At 47.0% G+C, this 18,349-nt stretch overlaps 1 protein-coding gene across 1 annotated transcript in view; it reads right to left on the bottom strand.

Annotated features, from left to right (window-relative positions):
• EPHB1 (EPH receptor B1) overlaps positions 1-18,349 on the bottom strand; it is a 405,640-nt gene that overhangs the window by 264,072 nt on the left and 123,219 nt on the right. The window contains exon 3 of the mRNA XM_077752332.1: positions 300-981. Coding sequence (XP_077608458.1) covers positions 300-981 — 682 coding nt within the window. The remainder of the gene's footprint in view (positions 1-299; positions 982-18,349) is intronic.

The following is an 18,349-nucleotide window of genomic DNA, read 5'->3' as shown; positions in this document are numbered from 1 at the left end:
GCGGATGGAAGCAAAGAGAGAGGCAGAGAGAGAATCTCAAGCAGGGTCTGTGCTGTCAGCACAGAGCCTGATGCAGGACTTGAACCCAAGAGCCATGAGATCATGACCTGAGCTGCAAAAGTCAGATGCTTAACTGACTGAGCCACCCAGGAACCACCTGACCCCTGCAGAGCTTTGTAATAAGCCATTAGGCTTTTCTGTTCCTATATGACCCAGAGCTGGAGGTAGGGAAAATTTGAAGATTGGGCTCTGCCCCAGGTGGGCAGGAAGCAGAGGCCTTAAGAGGCCCTAGGACTTACCCTTGCAGGCCACGCTGTTCTCAGGCTCATAGCCAGGCTTGCAGGTGCAGCGCCCGATGGGCACCATCCACTCGCCATCCCCATTGCAGTAAAGTTTGATGGGCACGTCCACTTCCTCTGCGTTGGGGATGCATGTCCCCCGAGCAATCACCAGAGACGTGCTCTCTGCCCCAGTCATGGTCTCGGGAAACACGGCAAAATTTTGCACAATGCTGGGACACTTCTTGAAGAAGACACGAACAGAAAGAAGAGACATGCAGGCTCCATAATCCTGGAAAGCGAGGTAAAAACCATTCCGAGTAAGAGGCCCAAAGCTCCTGACTTCTGTATTGACCTTCATCAACCTTCCTCCAAAGTCTACTTGGGAGAAGCTCTCATCTGCAGCAATGGTGTCAACTTTGAGGTAGGGGGCCTCAGACCAGAAGGCTGACTTCTTGGTGGCAATAACTGAGTCCGTCTCATAATAATACAAGTTGAAGGTCTCCTTGCAGGAACCTGGGACGTTTGGGAGGCTGCTGCAGTCTCTCACAGTGAAGCGCATCTCTGTGTAGATGCGATGAGCCCCCCGCCGGTTGATGAAGGTGGTGAGCAGCCAGTTGTTCTGGTTGGGCTCAAAGACGTTGCACACCTGGTAGGTGCGGATGGTGTTCAGGTTTTCATCGTAGCCACTGACTTCTTCCCACTGTACCAAGCAAGCCACAGATGCACACATGCAAAAACACAAAATAGAGAGTAAGAAGACAAAGAGAGGCAGAGCAGAGAAGCCTGGTGCTGGAGGGGGCCTTACGAGCTCACCAGTCCAGCCACTTGACTTGAGAAATAAACACACCGACCCTAACTTGTTTTTAAAGATCTCCTTTCATGGAGACTTCAAATACTACTCTGCTGGCCACCCTGAAATAGAACACACTTCACTTTAGAAAACCTTCTTTCATCTAACCAACAGCACTCCTGCTGTGACGATGACTCATCACATCCACAGGACAAGACTGCAGCTATCAGCTCTATGTGATGGTAGGTACTTGATTCCTGAGTGCCACAGCCTCTCCTCTCCACAGCCTGTGGATTAGGTGTCTGATTATAGGACACTCCTCACCTTGGACATCTTCATTTCCAAACCTAATTCTTTATTGTGGTTCCTTTTGAGTTGTGAAAAGCATATGAATCTAAGGCTTTCACAAACTCTCAACAAATTTAGATTCTCATAAACTTTTGTTTTATAACATCAATCCGTTTGAAAGAGCTAAACCATAAAACTGTAAGGAGTAGGGGCTGCTAAGTGAGATCCTTAAGGACGCAAATCAAGCTTCATTGGGTGCAAACTGAAAGCAGGGATATAATGGAAGAAAATGCTGGAGAATGTCACACAGGGAAGGAGAGCTTCTTAACAGAGGCGAGACTACATGATTCACACTGGAAAAGAAAACTCATTTTTAGCAGCCCTGTTGGTGGGAAGGAGAAGAGGAAATGACACATTTACTAAGTGGTGTCTCTTGATCTTCCCTATAACACTGAAACTAGATACTATCACCCCCCCAGTTTACAGATGAAAAGATACCATGCAATTCACCCACAGTCACATGGCCATAAAAGACAGGATAGACGAGACAGAAAGAAGTACTTTCAGTGGCCAACGAAATGCACCTGCAGCAGGGGTAGAGAAGAGTCATGGGGCATCCTCTCTTCCTTGGACTGGGACAGGAAGCAGGTGCCTGTACTGTGAACTCTCAGGACCCCGACCTCAAGAACTGGGAGTATTCCCAGGACATTTCAGTGTGTTCATTAAATTCTGTTCTGCTTGCCAGAAACAAATAAGGGACTAGAGAAATTAAACTTTTTTTAACGGTTATTTATTTTGAGAGCAAGAGAGAGATTGCATGTGTGAGCAGGGGAGGGGCAGAGAAAGAGAGAGAGAATCCCAAGCCAGCTCTGAGCTGTCAGCACAGAGCCTTATGCGGGGCTCAATCCCGCAGACCATGAGATCATGACCTGAGTAGAAATCACAAGTTGGATGCTCAACCGAGTCACCCAGGTGCCCCAAGAAATTAAACTTCTTAAATGAAGAGAAAAAGGAGGTGAAGATCCTTGACTTTAATATTTAGCAGTGGCAAAAAGTAAAAATACAAAATAGTATCTATTTCTTTAAATATTGTGCTAATCACTTATTTTTCACAGTGTGGAGCTGAAATATATAAAATAGAATTCTTCATTTAAAATGTTGAAGTCAGGGCACCTGGGTGGCTGAGTTGGTTAAGTGTCCAATGTCAGCTCAGGTCATGTCGGGCTCTGTGCTGACAGCTCAAAGAATGGAACCTATTTCATATTGTGTGTGTGTGTGTGTGTGTGTCTTACCTTCCTCCACTTGTACTGTCTCCCTCTCTCTCTCAAAAATAAATAAACATTAAAAAAAATTTTTTTAAGTTGAAGTCAATCTTCTGTGCATGGGGAATACACATAGTTGCTTCTTGCACAGAATTAAGCCCCCTGTAGAAGCAGGATGGCCAGGCTGTCCTTCAAGCTTGTGCCAGAGCATCTGAAGACCAGGCATGGTGTGTAAAACAAATAGGTACATGGAGAGCTGGCCCTGCTCATCCAGGTCTATAGAGTGACCTCATAGCCACTCCTGCTGCCTGGAACCCTGCCACGAAGGCACCTGAGTAGCAGTCTAGCTAAGGCCCTTCTCCTCTATCCCTTTCCTGCACCCCCAGGAATCAGTCCCTTCCTCAGTCTAGAGTCTTTGGTGAGCTCTTTGCAGATCCTTTCACGTTGCCAAACGTCACCTGGACTTTGTTTAATATCTTATCGATTCTCTAGATGTCAAGGAACCACTTTTTATTCCTCTTCAAGACTGTGTAATGTTCTATTTAAATGTGTTTGTTAAAGTTATGTTCTGCTTGCCTGGGTTTTTGGAACCAGAAGCAAATATATTAGGGAGAAGTCGCTGACAGCTATTTTAGTTTCAATTTTCAGACCTCTCTCCTTTTCATGGCCGTTTTGAAATAACATTTCCCCAGTTGACCCTGCATGACTTCTGAGGGAAGGACAGCTTTCTTTTGCTGTTCTGTAGGTACTTAAACAAGCAGGCTTTTAGTGCATGACTTCACTTGGCCTGTGTGAAGTCTCAGCACAAACACAGGGCCCCTCTGTCAATGCACAGGTGAAGCCCATGGCCCCATTTAGGGCAGGGACCTGTCCCAGCCAGAGTAATAGAGCCACTCAAGACTACTGTGGCTTCGCTGAATGGGAGCAGGACAGGAAGCCCGTCTTTCAGGGCTCACCTTAGCCATGAGACTGTCACCACTAGCAGGTCTTAAACAGACAGAATGAGGCATTTATACTCTTGCGGAGCTGGGATATTAAGAACATTTATCTTAGAAAATGACACTGATTGGTATTATAAGACCCAACAGAGGTAATCGTTTCAAACATTAACCTCTCTGGGCCTCAGTTTTCTCATCTGTAAAATGAGGAATCATACTGGGTGACCTCAAGTTATAAAATCTACACAGATTTAATTGATTTCATGACAGCTCCTAAGGGAGCGATCAAAGCAAATTAGGAGGAATACAGCTGTATATTCAAAGGGAAAGAGTAGAGAGGAATTGAGAGAAAGGGAAATAACTTCCCTGTTGTTTGGGGAAAGGCCATCATGGAGCCTCACACTCATTTCTTTCTCTCTTTCATTCTATTGTCAGCAGGTACGACAGGGGTCAGAAAAATATGCTTACAGAGTGGGCTAGAGGAGGTATGAATGCCTTCTGGGCAAGCAGCAATTAGGACCAGGGGCCTTGAAGAAAGAGAATTATTTTGGCAAGTGGAGAGGAGGGTGGAATGGCATTCCCAGCAGGTAGGGACAAACATTGTGATTTGTTTGTGATATTTGGAATCAACCTCATTGCTTTATAGTTATACCTCATTCATTCATCAATGAAAAAAATGTTTACTGAATGCCAACTTTATGCCAGGCATTCTATTAACCACTGGGGATACAACAATATGACGCTTATAATCTAGTGAGAGAAACAGAAATTAGACAAACGATGATTAAAATAACTAAATAATTACAATTGTTTTAGCTGCTGTGAGGGAAAATTACAGGGTGCCTAGAGAGGGGATGTACCTGATACAGAGAGGAGTGTCAGGAAGAACCACCAAACTGAGAGGTGATGGATGGATAGATGTTAGTCAGGAGAAGTGTGTCCTTGCTGGGGCCAAGAGGGACAGAAAAGGAGTGGGGCATCTAGGCCCAGAAACAGGAAGTGCAAAGGCCCTGTGGTGGGAAAATGTGGCCTGGCACCATTGAGTAATGCTGCCTGCATGACAGAAGGGTCATAAAAAGCTGAAGATGCAGCAATAAGACTGAGGGAAGGGTGAGTCTGGTCAAGAACTCTGAATTTCATCCTGAGGGTAACTGGAAATCATTGATGAATTTTAGTGAGGAAAAGTACAGGTGATCAGAGCTGAGTTCTTAAAAGATTTATCTAATGTAAAGTAGATATTGGGTTGGACGGTCACCCCAATGCATGGCGGGGACAACTGGACACAGGTATGGTGGTATAGGCAACAGAGGACAGTAGTTTGGACTAGGCCAATGGAAACTGAAAAGATAACCTGGGGTAGAATCTCTAGGTTTTTCTGAGCTGAGTGTGGGGTGAAGGACAGAGAGAGACTTGACCAGAGCCAAGGCTCATGCATCCCTTCACACCCTTCCACCCATCAGGCTTTGAACTTCATTGTGTCCCTGGGGCACACTGCTCCCAGTTTCCTACCAGAGTGGATGTCCTACCCCGTGGATATGCAGAACTCAGATTCTTTCACTCAAGGCCTGCAACAGCCCTGGGCTCTGTGACACACTCTCACTGCCTGTCCCCAAGCTGATTTCCTAAAGGTTCAGGGGCAGCTTCTCAGCTCCTCCTTCTAGGCACCTGACATACTGCCTTCCATGTTCCTTTCTAGGATTATCTTTTCCCATTAAAATGAGAACAAAGCACCATGATTTGCTTATCAGCTTGGCAAACAATTAAAAAGATAAAATAGAAAGTCTTGGTAGGATTCTGGAGCGAAGGTACTAGCAAGTCTACTGGTAACAGTGTGACTGGTGGAATTGTTTAGAAGTCACACCAACAGTTTCTCTCAACATTTCAAATGTTGGCCACAACTCAAATAAGTAGAGAAAAGGTACATGATTTTTAAAAATCATTGTGATAAGTAGCCATCTGGGGAAAAAAAACATAGTTTTGCATCCATACCTTGTTTCTTACTTCAGGATAAATTCCCAGTGAACCAAAGATTTAAACATTAAAAGTGAAACCGGAAAAATACTAAAAGAAACCCTAGAGATAATTTATGTGTAGTAATTATGACATGAAACTCAGAAGCCACATTTGAACAGCTTGATCAGTTCAGCTCTATAAAGTTTTTTCTTAAGACATAACAGAGGGGCGCCTGGGTGGCTTAGTCGGTTAAGTGTCCGACTTTCGCTTAGGTCATGNAGAAGTAAAATCAAAAAAAAAAAAAAAAGGAAATATCCTGGGAAGAAATCACTTCTACTTTATCACAGATAAAACATTAATTTCCCGATATATAATCTATATATCAATAATAAAATACAAAATAGGCAAGGGAGATAGCTCATAAGTATGTGAAGAAATGTTGAACATCATTCAATATAACCAAAATGGTAATTAACCATGTTGTGATACTATTTGGGGGGGAGGGGTCAGACAGAAATTTTAGGGGGTGTTGCAGGGGGTGTGCAAAGTAATCATTCTCATACAAAGCTAGATGAAGAGCAAATTGGTACAACCTCTATAAAAATTGTGGTTTTATTTATTAAAATTATAGCTCTCTTTACTCTTTAGCCCAGCCATTCACTTCTAGGTCAAGCCCCAGATATACTTTTATATATATGTAAAATTAGGTATGAACAGTTATTACCTGCAACCACCATCACCTCCAGAGTTTTATGCATGCCCAGGACACCTGGAGGTGGCCAGGACTCAGAGGACTGTGGGCTTATGCAGAATGTAGCAGCCTTCTCAGATTTGCTCTGAGTGAGACCTCTACATGAGCACGGTGGAAAGAACCATTAACTAAGACTGAAATTCTCACCAATCAGTAGGATAGAGGGTGCTCGAGTTTGAAATAATTTTACTAAAACAAAATAAGGCTAGGTTATTTCTTGTGCCTCTTTGTTTGTGGAGTAAGATTTGTAATGCTGCATGCCAATCTGACTTAAATGTTCCCTTCTTGGAACTCTCAACTGCACTCCAATATGACACCCAAGATCCTTTGTTAACGTCCATCAACTAGTGAACGCATAAACAAAATGTGGTATGGCCACACTATAGAATACTATTCAGAACTAAGAAAGAATGAAGTGCTGGTACATGCAACAACATCAACAAACCTCTAAAACATTATGCTAAATGAAATAAACTTGACTCAAGAGACTGTAAGTTGCATGCTTCCATATACATGAACTGTCCATAAGGCAAATCTATAAATAGAAAACTATTAGTATCCATATTTCCCTGTCACTGGAGATGGGAACGGGGAATAACTGCAAATGGGCATGAAGAATCTTTTTTGGAGGTGATGGAAATATTCTAAAATGGGACTCTGGTGATAATTACACAATTCTGTAAACAATTACACAATTCTGTAAACTTACTAAAAATTATTGAACTGTACAATTCAAATGAATAAATTTTATGACATGTAACTAATACTTCAATCCAGTTAAAAAAAAAAACAACTCTTTGTTATCTAATCCAGCCTCACCTCTACACCCCAACAGTGCAGGTTTGGTCTCTTTCTTCCACAAAAGTCATGCTCATTGCACTGAGCTAGGGATACCCTTCTCACTCCTTTATCCCTATATCTCAAGTGACTAGTATCTGCTTGACCAAGTTGACTTGTGGATGAACAAGTGATGTCTAAGTCGAAGCAAAGATGGCATCTAGAGATGGAATAGGTGCCCAAGGAAGTGGAATCCCGACCCCTGATGCCAGGAGCCTACGTAGAATCACAAGGGTGGTCCTAAGATGGGATCAGAATCTTGGGCTCAGAACCCTGTTCAAGGACCACTTGATTTTCCAGGTATCAGGCCAAAAGCGCCCTCCATGTCCAACACACACCCACTTTGTCACCATAATTTGCCATTTCTTCCAGAACAATGTTCCCTTTATTTGGCCTCTCTCTTGCATTCCCATGACCGTGAGTTAGGGCTGGCATTACTTAATGCCTGGACTTATGCCCTGGCTTGCTGTCTGTAAGAAAGTAATGACAACAGACCAGGCAAGAGATGGCAAGGGTTCAAAGCAGGGCCATGTCCTCTCACTCTGAACACTGAGACAGAGCCCATCCCTGCCTTTTGATGTTGTTGTGGATGCTCTGATCGGCCCAAACACCATTCCCCCACCTTCATCCCATCTCAATTCTTCTAAGACACAGAGCCAGAGAATAACAGATCTGGCCGGAAACCACTGTAGATCATGTTCATCAAAACCTTTCGTTGACAAACGGGCACACTGAAGCCCAGACACATTCAATAGTTGGCCTGAAGGCAGGCAGCTGATGGGGGCAGAGCCAGGCTCTCTGTGTAGCTCCCTCCTGTGAGGGGGCTTGGGTATTCTTTCCTCGAGGAGGCCTTCCTAGCTTGTATTCAGCTACCATTTTTCCAAATGCTTACAGCATGACTGAGCTTATTCCACACAATTTAGCATTTCATAGTACAAGATTTTGAACTATTTATTAATTGCTTTGTTTATGACTTTGGATTCTGCAACCAGGCTGTGAGCTCCTTGAGGACAGGGAATTATGTTTTGACTAATTTATTAGTTGACTTCGACAAGCAAAATAATTTCACGTATTTAGCTTTGTAGCACTGATATGACACAACTGCGTTTTTATTCAGTAATGTCTGGAAACAGTGAAATCCACTGGTTTCTCAAGGCTCCTTTCTTCTTTCACTATTTACCGTGGGAGATGTAGCCCCCACACAAGGCAACCACCACAGCGTACATCGCCAAACTCAAGCTCTCCGCAGTGCCCAGACTCTTCACCAACTGTCTGCCAGACACGTCCTGATGAACACCTGGTGCTCACCCATGCTCTCTGAGGTCCTCCTGCGCCCGGGTGGCACCTCGACCAGCCAGTCCCTGTTCCAGATGTCCAGGAAGCTCTCTGGACTCTGCCCTCTCCATTCCTGTTCCCCATCCCGGGTTTAGGCACCAAACCCACATCTCCCTTCTCCTCCACAGCTCATCCATGAGGCCTGTCCCTTTTCCCACTGACCTCCCTCCCTTTCCTAGTCACTCTGCCAGTCAGTCATTTCTCTTTAACTCCCCTGCCCCAGTGAGTTTTCTAAAACAGAAATCCATCTTCCCCCTGGGGTTGCCTCTTCATAGGTCCAACGCCTAGCTCCCAGTAAATACTGGAAAGGGGTATCTTGGTGGCCCAGACAGTTAAGTGTCTGACTTCAGTTCAGGTCATGATCTCACATTTTGTGGGTTCAAACTCTGCATCAGGTTCTGTGCTGACACCACAGAGCCTGCTTTAGGTCCTCTGTTTCCTTTTCTCTCTGCCCCTTGCTTGTGCTCGCTCTCTCTCTCTCTCTCAAAAATAAACATTTATAAATAAATAAATACACAAATACATAAATAAATACTGAAAGACTGAGAGAACGAACAAGGCCCTGCTCTATTCCTTAACTTCTCTGCCTCTTTAGCCCCTGGTCCTTTGCTGGGGACTTACTGCAGGTGACACCAGGCTACCTTGTCCCTAGGAAAAGAAGAAACAAAGCAGCTTTGCACACCTAGGAGAATATTAACAGCCTTTGAAAAGGCTCTATTATTAATGCAAATGGACCACCTGTCCTTGGGATAAGCATAGTAAAGAAAACAATGACATCCATTAGAAAGTACTTGTTCAGGCTTTGAGACCATGACTTTGATATATGAGAAAGACACCACTAGATTCGTCCAAGATCTAGGTTTGTAACACCAGCTTTCTGGAAGTCAAATCTTGCAGGTCTGTGCTCCGGAGTGGCCAGCAATGCCTGATGACACTTGAACAGTGCATACTGGGTACATTTTAACTATCTGCAGCCTCGCTGTGTGTGTGTGTGTGTGTGTGTGTGTGTGTGTGTGCCCGTGCACACACACATGCACACACGTACAAAACAGGCTATTCCCCTTCAAAACCACTGCCATGAATTCTATCTACCTGTCCATCCACACTGTCTTCCAAAACAACCATCAGAAACTCTAACACAGTAGTTTTCCTCCAAGAGTGGATCTGGAGTTTAGAAATAGGCAAAAGTCATTTGGAGCCAAATCTGATGAATCAGATGAATGAACAAGCTAAGAAATATTTCTTGCTCAAAAATGAAGAGCCACTATAAAATGAACTTAAGAGAAGCGAGATGATTCCACTATATGCCTCTGACTAGTTCCAGGCATGGAGTTCTAGAATGATCTGTGAGAGGTGGCCGCTCTCTGGACTGTGGCGACATGCCTGGGTAGACCCTGCCCCTCCTGAATGCCCACCAGCTACCACAGTGCTGCATCCTAAGAACTGCCCTGACTAAGCCGTTTCCCTCGCGCCTCACCAGGAAGGATACTTCCTCTGGACACTGCTTTTTAGGAGAAAGATATGATCGAAGTTGGCTTTTTGGCCTCTATTAGCCTAAAAAGACCCCAGCTATTCTGATTTGTATGAAGCCCAGCTCATTTAACTCACTTTTTAAATAAAGAATTGAGCATCTACTACATCCCCAAGCAGCGTTCTGGGTTTTGGCGGCCTGGCAGTGAGTCAGAGACAAAGTCCCTGCCCCCCATGGGCCTCATATTCTAATAGAGCAAACCAGAGGATGAACAAGCAAACAAATGAATAATATAAAGTCAGACAGTATCAAATATTCTTGAGAAACAGGTAGGGGGACAGAGTGACAGCTGGTAGTGGGTTCATCAGGGAAGGTCCCCTTTTAACAGAGCTCTAGATGACACACAGAAGCCACCAGCCTGGAGGTTGCACTGGAGAGGGGCATTTCAGGCTCAGAGAAGAGGAATGAACTCTCTCTGGAGGAGTGTGTCCAGCACATTGCCAGGAAAGCCTGGAAGCCAGGGTGGCTGCCAAATGGCATGGCGCAAGGGGAAAAGGGAGGAGGGGAGGCAGAAGAGGTTGCCAGAGGCCAAAGGGTGCCCACCCCCCGCCCATTACAGCTCTGTGACCACAGATGACTTTCTGAGTTTTAGTTTCCTCATATGCAAAGACTATTTATCTTGGTGGGTGCCGTAAAGACTGAAAGAACACATAAGAAATTCATCTTGCATTATGCCTGCAAATACTCTCCATTCACTAAGTACCAATTATCATTTCTACTATCATCAGCAGCATCGCCATTGTTATGTTAACCTCAAGATCCACCTCTGACTGACACATCAGGGTGTGGGAATTGTCTCCTCTGTCTTGGATAAATAATCCCGCCTCTGGTCAGCAGAATGCTAGACTAAAGGGCCAAACTCTGGCTCCCAATACAGTCAGCATCCCACTTTCTTGCCCCTCCTAGAATCCTCTGGGCAGGTTTCAGTATGGACTCCCTTCTCTCAACCAGGCAATCAGTCCCTGAAGCGCAATCAGCTACCAGCTCAAACCACAAGGAGATGAAATTTGACATCACACATAGGCTTTGGTCCCAGTCATCAGTCTGTACTGGGACACGAACTGCTGTTTGAGGGAACCTGTCACTTTACAAACAGTTGTTGCCATCATGCCCCATAGAACCACATGGAACTCACCTGTCACTGCCAGTCAGAGGAAACCCAAAGACCCACTTTCGGACCCCAGTTAGAGATGGCTGCCTTCTGCATAGGAAGCCCACTGAGACCCAAACAGCACACAACTTCACAGAGCCCACAGGAGGCCATCGATTCTTTGGGGCAGCAGACCGCTTGCACTGGGCTGGAGCTGCCACCCATGAGCCTGGGCCCCAAGGATGCGGCTCCTGTGGAGACAGTAGACTAGGCCTGAAAAGAGCTGGGATATTAGACAAGCTAGAGGGCTAATTAAAATGTAAAATGTGGTCGATGGGGCATAAATTCCTACAAGCCCTGAGGGATCTACCATTTAGTACACCAACCAACCACAGTAGCTATTTACTCAATGGCCCCCCTGAGGGCTGGGAGCACCAGTTTACCTCCCAATAGGCTTAATTTACCTCCCAGATGTGCTGGGCTGTGCCGACTGGAAGGGCCCTCCACTCAGCCCTCCACTCATTACCGTGGCCCCATGTAGTGTCCCAAAGAACTGTACTGGCTGCCTTGAGGCAAGGACTGCCTGGAAAGGGTCTCATACAGCAGTAGTACAAAGCCACACATTCCCTCAAGGGTTTACTTACTCTCTGCAATTCAGAAGAGCACTGGGAGCTGGGAGAGGGACCCAGTTAGGTAGGGAAATAATTAGAATATGGAAAACATGCTCATTGTTTCCAATGCAGGCTCTAAGGGTCTCTACAAAAGTCATTTAAAAACTTAGATCGGAAAGTGTAAGAAATATTAATGAGGCAGAAGCAGGAGAACCGGCCTTAAGTGGAACCATCCGGGTCCTTGGGAAGGATATTTCTGTGCTTACCAAAAAAGGGCTGGAATTAAGAAGCACTGCTGTCACCCTGCCCAACACTGGACCCCAGAAGTCACGGTGACTCCTAGTTTAGCACAAGAGTTCAATTTCACAGACTCTGGAGTCAGCCAAGCCCATCGGTGCGACCACAGTCAAGTCTTTCCATCTCTCTTAGCCTCGGCTGCTCCTCTATCACGGGGGCACTAACAGTACCTACTGTTAGGGCTGTGAGGATGAAATATGACAATTCACGAAAAGCACTTAAATCTGAGTAAGAGACCCCTGCAATTCAGTTATTATGGACATCAGTCGTCCAGGGACACATGCTGAGCCTCTCTCTGAGCACAGTTCTGTTATTTTTCCTTAAAGTCCTGGTTCTCCTTCTGTGGTGTGTATTATCTAGGACTCTTCCCTGTCTGTCTGGTTTTTTCTACCTGTGCATCATCTTCGGCACGTGCACATGTGCAGATGTGTATATATGTGCCCGTATGTGGCTGGGCGTGCCGGCTGTGGCCCGGGTGAGGCCTGTGTGCCCTGCCTTGGGTATGCCTACCCACCAACTGTTTCATGTGCACTGGTTGGCTCTGCACTCCCTCAGCCAGTGTGAGTACCTCTCACTGCTCAGAGATCCCATGGCTATGGGCTGTGGGAACCACACCAACAGAGAGCGAGGCTGGCTGGGCCCAAGGTCCAGATGGCATGCATCTCTTTGCATCCTGGCACATTTAACACCCCAGTCTCTGCCAGCATGCCAGGAGAAACACTGCAGGCTTGTGCCTCGGGAGGGGGCTCCTTGTCCACAGCCCCCAGGCTACTGGAACTTCCACCAGGCAGCAGCATTTCGTACCAAGCTCTGCCTGGAGTGGGGTCCTCAGCCATTATGACAGCTGCTGCTGCTGCTGTTGACACTGCAACAGTGACAAATTCATCCTTCTGACAAGATCCCTTTCAATAATTCACAGGGAGCTAGGGATTAAGACACTGTTTCTCTCTGTCTCTGTTGGGATTTAAAACACCTCCAGCTGGGGTATTTAAAGAGAGTATAATGGGCTGCCCCTCTAGGGGCTCCCCTCCCCCTTTCCTCCTCTTTCCCATTTCCCAAACTCAGCCCCCACCCCACCAGTCAGCCCTATAACAACGAGGCCCAGAAAACAAGAAAGAAAAAAAAAAAAGGAGGGAACCAGTGCTTGGCTGGTCACTATGGCAACCGTGGCAGGGTATTCAGCTGTCATTATCCCAGTGCCTCACACATGTGATTATCTTAAGCTGTCGATTGAATGTGGTCCTCGCTGCTGTCCAACAAGGCCTTGTCGAACAAGGCAGGGGCGGGAGCTGCAGGGCCCCAGGCCCCAGCTGCCTAATCCTGCTCTGCCCAGATCTGGGTTCCACTGCTGAGAAGGAGAGTTACCACTGGGAGAAACCGATGACTTTTCCTGCAGCTCGGAGCCATCTCGGCTCAGAACACACAGCGGAGGCCGGGCTGGAGCCGGGTCACCACCCTGGGCTAGAGGCTGGGGGAATGGGCTCCTCACTGCATAAGTCCACAGAGGTTTGACCGCATGAGGGCCAGGCTGGCTATGGCCAGCTGGAGCCATCCCAGAAACGGGAGAGCAAGCCATGGGGGGAGGAAGAGGCAGGCCTTCCTAAAGTTCTTGGCTTTATTCCATTTTCAGAGTGGGGGAGAATTCCCATTCTCAGGGTGCAATAAAGTCAAATTGAGCCTGGAAAGAGAACACACTGCCTCCAACCTGCCTACTCCCTCCCAGTTGTGAGAATGTGGTCACTGTGTGGGACCCACTTCAGGGGAGTTTTTCCCTGGGACCGAGGCTGCTAGAGTATGGCTCTGGGAAGCCTGGGGAGGACTCTGATCTCACTCCTTTGCCTCGCGGACTTTGCTACAGATTGTCTTTGGGCTGAGGTTTCCCAGGTCCACAAACATTCTGGTCACACCTTCTACTAGGCATGCTCCAGATTTTCCCGTATTTCTTTTAAAACTCAGCTCCCAGAACGAGCCCATTGTGGCAGATGTGCTCAGGCCAGCACAGCACACAGTGCGGCCACCATCACCTGTGACCTAGGTTAGTCCAGATACCACCAGCTTAGTCTGGCCTCTCCTGACTCTGCATCCTGTGGTCAGTCCCCATGAATATGTGACCAGCCACACGCAAGTCCTCACCACCTGAGGCGCTACCCACCTGGGTCACCCTGGGGCTTGTTTGCTGCATAATGAACTGTTCACACGTGAATGCAAATACAGCCCGGTACCGTCAACCATGTCAGTTGACAGCAGAGTTCTCCATCTGCAAGTCTTGACTCCAACATCTTTCAGGTTGGCTGTCCTTTGTGACACTGGGGAGCGTGTCGGACATGCCTATCACCACCAGAGTGGTGAGTGGGACAGTGTCCTCAGAGGGGAGGATGTGCCATGACTAGAACTGCCCGCCACGAGAGTGGCAGAATAGCACCTCAAGGGGAGTGGGGTTGCTTCTACTGAAGTGCCAGTAAGGACGCTGGATGAGACAAAGCAACCCACTGGGGCCCATCCCCTCACGTGTCTCCCTTCCTACGAGTCCAGTCCTCACTTCCTGAACACTCGCCAAGACCTGGGGGTGGAAGCTGACTCCCAGGGTCCTCCATCCCCGCCTGGAGCCAGCTATCCCCAGAGACAACCTGTGCCCTCCTCTGGATCCCTGCCAGCCCTTACCTGGTCCCCTCCAGGTCCTCCTGGACCCACTGCTCCCTGCCCCCAAGACCCACACATCACAAAGTGTCTACTCCACCTCTTCCCACATAGCCTGCTTTAGAAAAGAATTCATGGCAGGGGGAGGCCTGGGTGGCTCAGTAGGTTGAGCATCTGACTTCAGCTCAGATCATGATCTCATGTTTAGTTAGTTTGAGCCCCACATCTGGCTGCTATCAGCGCAGAGCCCACTTTGGATCCCCTGTCCCTCTTTCTTTCTGCACCTCCACCACTGGCGATCTCTCTCACTCAAAAATAAATAAACATTTAAAAAAATTCAAGGGGTGCTTAAAATGTGAACTACTCACTAGCATACCTGCCCTTTCCCTTTGAAGAAAACAAGGAAACTTTTGCCCTTCCTCACCCCTATTCTCCAGTTTCTCAATGATAAATGACTCTGAGATCCCTTCCTCACATGTCTTAAGGAGCAGAGGTACAAGAGTAAGCTAAGCTTTGTGGAGGTGCCTGGTGGCTCAGTCAGTTGAGCATCTGACCCTTGATGTCAGCTTAGGTCATGATCTCACAGTTTGTGAGATGGAGCCCCCATGTCAGGCTCCCCGATGACATCGTGGAGCCTGCTTGGGATTCTCTCTCTCTCAAAATAAATACATAAACAAACAAACAAAGAATAAGCTTTGTAACCAGACTGCCCTTGGATCAGTCTTAGCGAAACCCCTAAGCAGTCCTTTGACTCTAGATAACTGCCTACAGCCTCAATGTCCGCTCTGTCAAATGGGAGAACTACCACCTGGCTTGCAAGGGTCCTGGTGAAAATGCAGTGAAGTCATACAAAGTAATTTTCAGTGCCTGGTATGCAGCTGGTACTTAATTATGGGTGACTAGCAGTAACAGTGGTTATCACTATTCTTAATAATAGCATTGTAATTAATAACAAGGTGCACCCTCTGATGGCATTCATGCATAAGCCATGACTTAACAGAAATGCTAGAATGCTGCTCTTGTATCTCAGCACCCTGCCCCCCGACTCCAATTAATTCCATGCAAGTTAAGTCCTTCAAAAAAGAGTCACTGCAACTACTAGTACTAGTCAGGGCAAGTGGTATTGACTGAGCTTCAGAGTTTACAAAGAAGGTAAACACTATTTAATCCTGCCATCCCCTGTATAAATAAAATGTCACATTACCCATGTGATGGGGCAGAAAATGGGCTCAAAACAATTAAAGAACTTGAAAGAAAATGGAAATAAGACCAGGACATCAGATTCCAAATGCTGGGCCTGCTCCTTTATACTTCCAGAAATACAGCAGTCCCCATTACCCACGGGGGGCATATATCCACTACTCTCAGTGGGGGACTGAAACTGCGAATAGTTCCGAACCCTATATTGTTTTCTCCTATGCATACAGACCAAGGAAAAGGTTTAATTTATAAATTAAATATAAATTATAAATGTTAAATTATAAATTATAAATTTATAAATGTTGTTAGCATAAAAAGAACTGATAATAAAATAGAGCTATTATAATAACCTACTGTAATAAAACTTACGTGAGTGTGATCTCTCTCTCGACAGAGCCTACTGAACTGCGCTCACCCTGGCTGTGGTGATGGGAGATGATAAAATGTCCACGTGATGAGACGGAGTGAGATGCAGGACGCAGGCACCGTGACAAGCGTTAGGCTACTACTGACCTCCCAACGCTACATCAGGAGGATCATCTGCTTCCAGACCACCGTTGGCTGTAACTAAAACCATGGAAGTAAAACTGTGGATAACGGGAGACTATTATACACCAGGGTTTGGGCCAAAATTCCAATGTTTTTAGCTGTCAGGGGAGGCGAGGCCAAAGTCGTCATTAGAGGGCTGCCTGGTTCCCACAGAGGCCAGGCTCGTCCCTTCAGACCCAGACTCAGGGTCCACACTTGAGTCTGCCCACCCTGACCCTCCCTTCTTCTTCCATTTGCTCCCAATTCATCTTTCCTAGGCTTCTGAACTCTGTCTCACCTTTCTTCTTCTAAAGTTTTGCTTCCCCAATTTCTTTTCTTCACCAAGGTGGCCAATGTGAGGGAGCCCTGAATTCAGGCTCCCTCAGGGCAGTGAGTCCCTGATGACCCACCTCAGCTCTGTCCTGGTGCCCGTTTCCTTCCATAGGCCTGAGAGCAATTTAAGGAGAGCCACCATCAGGCATTTGGTCCTCAGGCTCACACATCAGTGGCAGAAGACTTTGAGCACTGGAACAAGGGATATGGTGGGGGCCACTGCCTTTCTGGGGAAGGTTTTAGAGAAGAGGAAAAACACCCAACTGTCCCAGCAAACAAAGGTTAAGCCTGCCTCCACAAAGGGGAAGGGGGACTTGGTGACCTCTGGGGCTCCTTCTCAGAGTCTGCAGACAGAAACATCTCCTGCTGTGCTGAAGAATGGGGCTGTGAGCTCCTTCCAAGAGCAAGAAGATAAATCTGCCAGGCAGTAAGGTTCTGGTGACCCATCACAAACTCCCAAAGTCCTTGAATCCAGTAAGCTAAAGAAGCCTCTTTCCAATCTCTCTCCCGGCTCTGCCCCTACCTTACCCCCACCCCATGTATACGCAGTCATACTCCATTTCTTTCTGCAACGAATATATTAATTACCATTCTACTCAGTGACACTGGTCACCTGTAACATTCACTTCCCCTCTCTGTTAAAGGCCCACAGAAGCCCACGAAGCTCTCCTATAAAAGCCCTGTGAGAGAGCAAGCACAGACGATGAAGCGAGGCAGAACGGTGCCCTTGCTGCTCATCTGGCCCACCTCTCCTCCCGTGGGGACCCACGGTCTTCAGCCCAGCATCCCCTGGCTGTCACACTCTTCCCAGAGTAGCCTGGGGGCCCCCAGCACCTCATGGACTCTCTTCCTCTCTCCAGGGCCCCACCTCCGTGGCTCTTGGGCCTTTGTCTATCACTGTCTCTGTCAGGCAGGTGATTTTAAACTTCCATTCCTAAAAGACGCATATTATATAAAAAAATGTTTTAAGTGCCTCGGGGTGTTTTGTTCCTCATTGCTTCATAAAAGTGACATTAATAGCCAGGGAAGAGCACTGCTGAGTGCAATTACAGAGGATGTTTCAGGTATGAAAGCTGTTTGGAGCCTGCTAATGTTTCCTAATTACAGGCCTTTTGGTAGCGAGAGAAAAAGATAAAGAGTGGGTGGGAGGCCCAGGGTGGGGAGTTCTGACTTTTCTCAGCGGTTTACCTGAGGGGGTGGGGGGAGGGGAGAAAAGGAGGGAGGGAGCAGGGAGGTCAGAGGCCTCCTCCCTGGGAGGCAGGGCCTCTCCCTAGGTGGAGAAAGCAATATTCATTCCTGGTAACAGCTTAGGGAAAGGATACCACCCGTCTCTGTCTCTCTCCTGCTGTAAGAGAAAACCTTTTACGTGCCGAGTCTGAGTTCGAGGAACCCACCACAATGTGACCTGGGAGTTCCTTCTGGGGCCGCCCTCTGAAGAGACCAAGGTGGGCAGAGTTTCATTGGGAAAGATGGTACAGGATGGTTGTCAGCAGGAGAGCAGCCTGTGGGTGGTGGGATGTGAGCATTGGCTCTTTCTAGCCATGTGACTGGGAGTAATTTCACAGCTGATTCAGTGCCTTAGTTTCCTCATCTGTAAAACGGTGCTGTTGCAGAATCACGTGTGCACTGCTATAACGCACTCTGAGCCTGTGATCCACTATGAGATTTAATTTTTCCCTACCTAGCA

This window comes from Crocuta crocuta, unplaced genomic scaffold (genome assembly GCF_008692635.1).
Source record: "Crocuta crocuta isolate KB4526 unplaced genomic scaffold, BGI_CrCroc_1.0 scaffold580, whole genome shotgun sequence".
Lineage (NCBI taxonomy): Eukaryota > Metazoa > Chordata > Mammalia > Carnivora > Hyaenidae > Crocuta > Crocuta crocuta.
The sequence above is the reverse complement of the archived record's forward strand: the minus strand, read 5'-3'. Positions and strand labels throughout refer to the sequence as shown.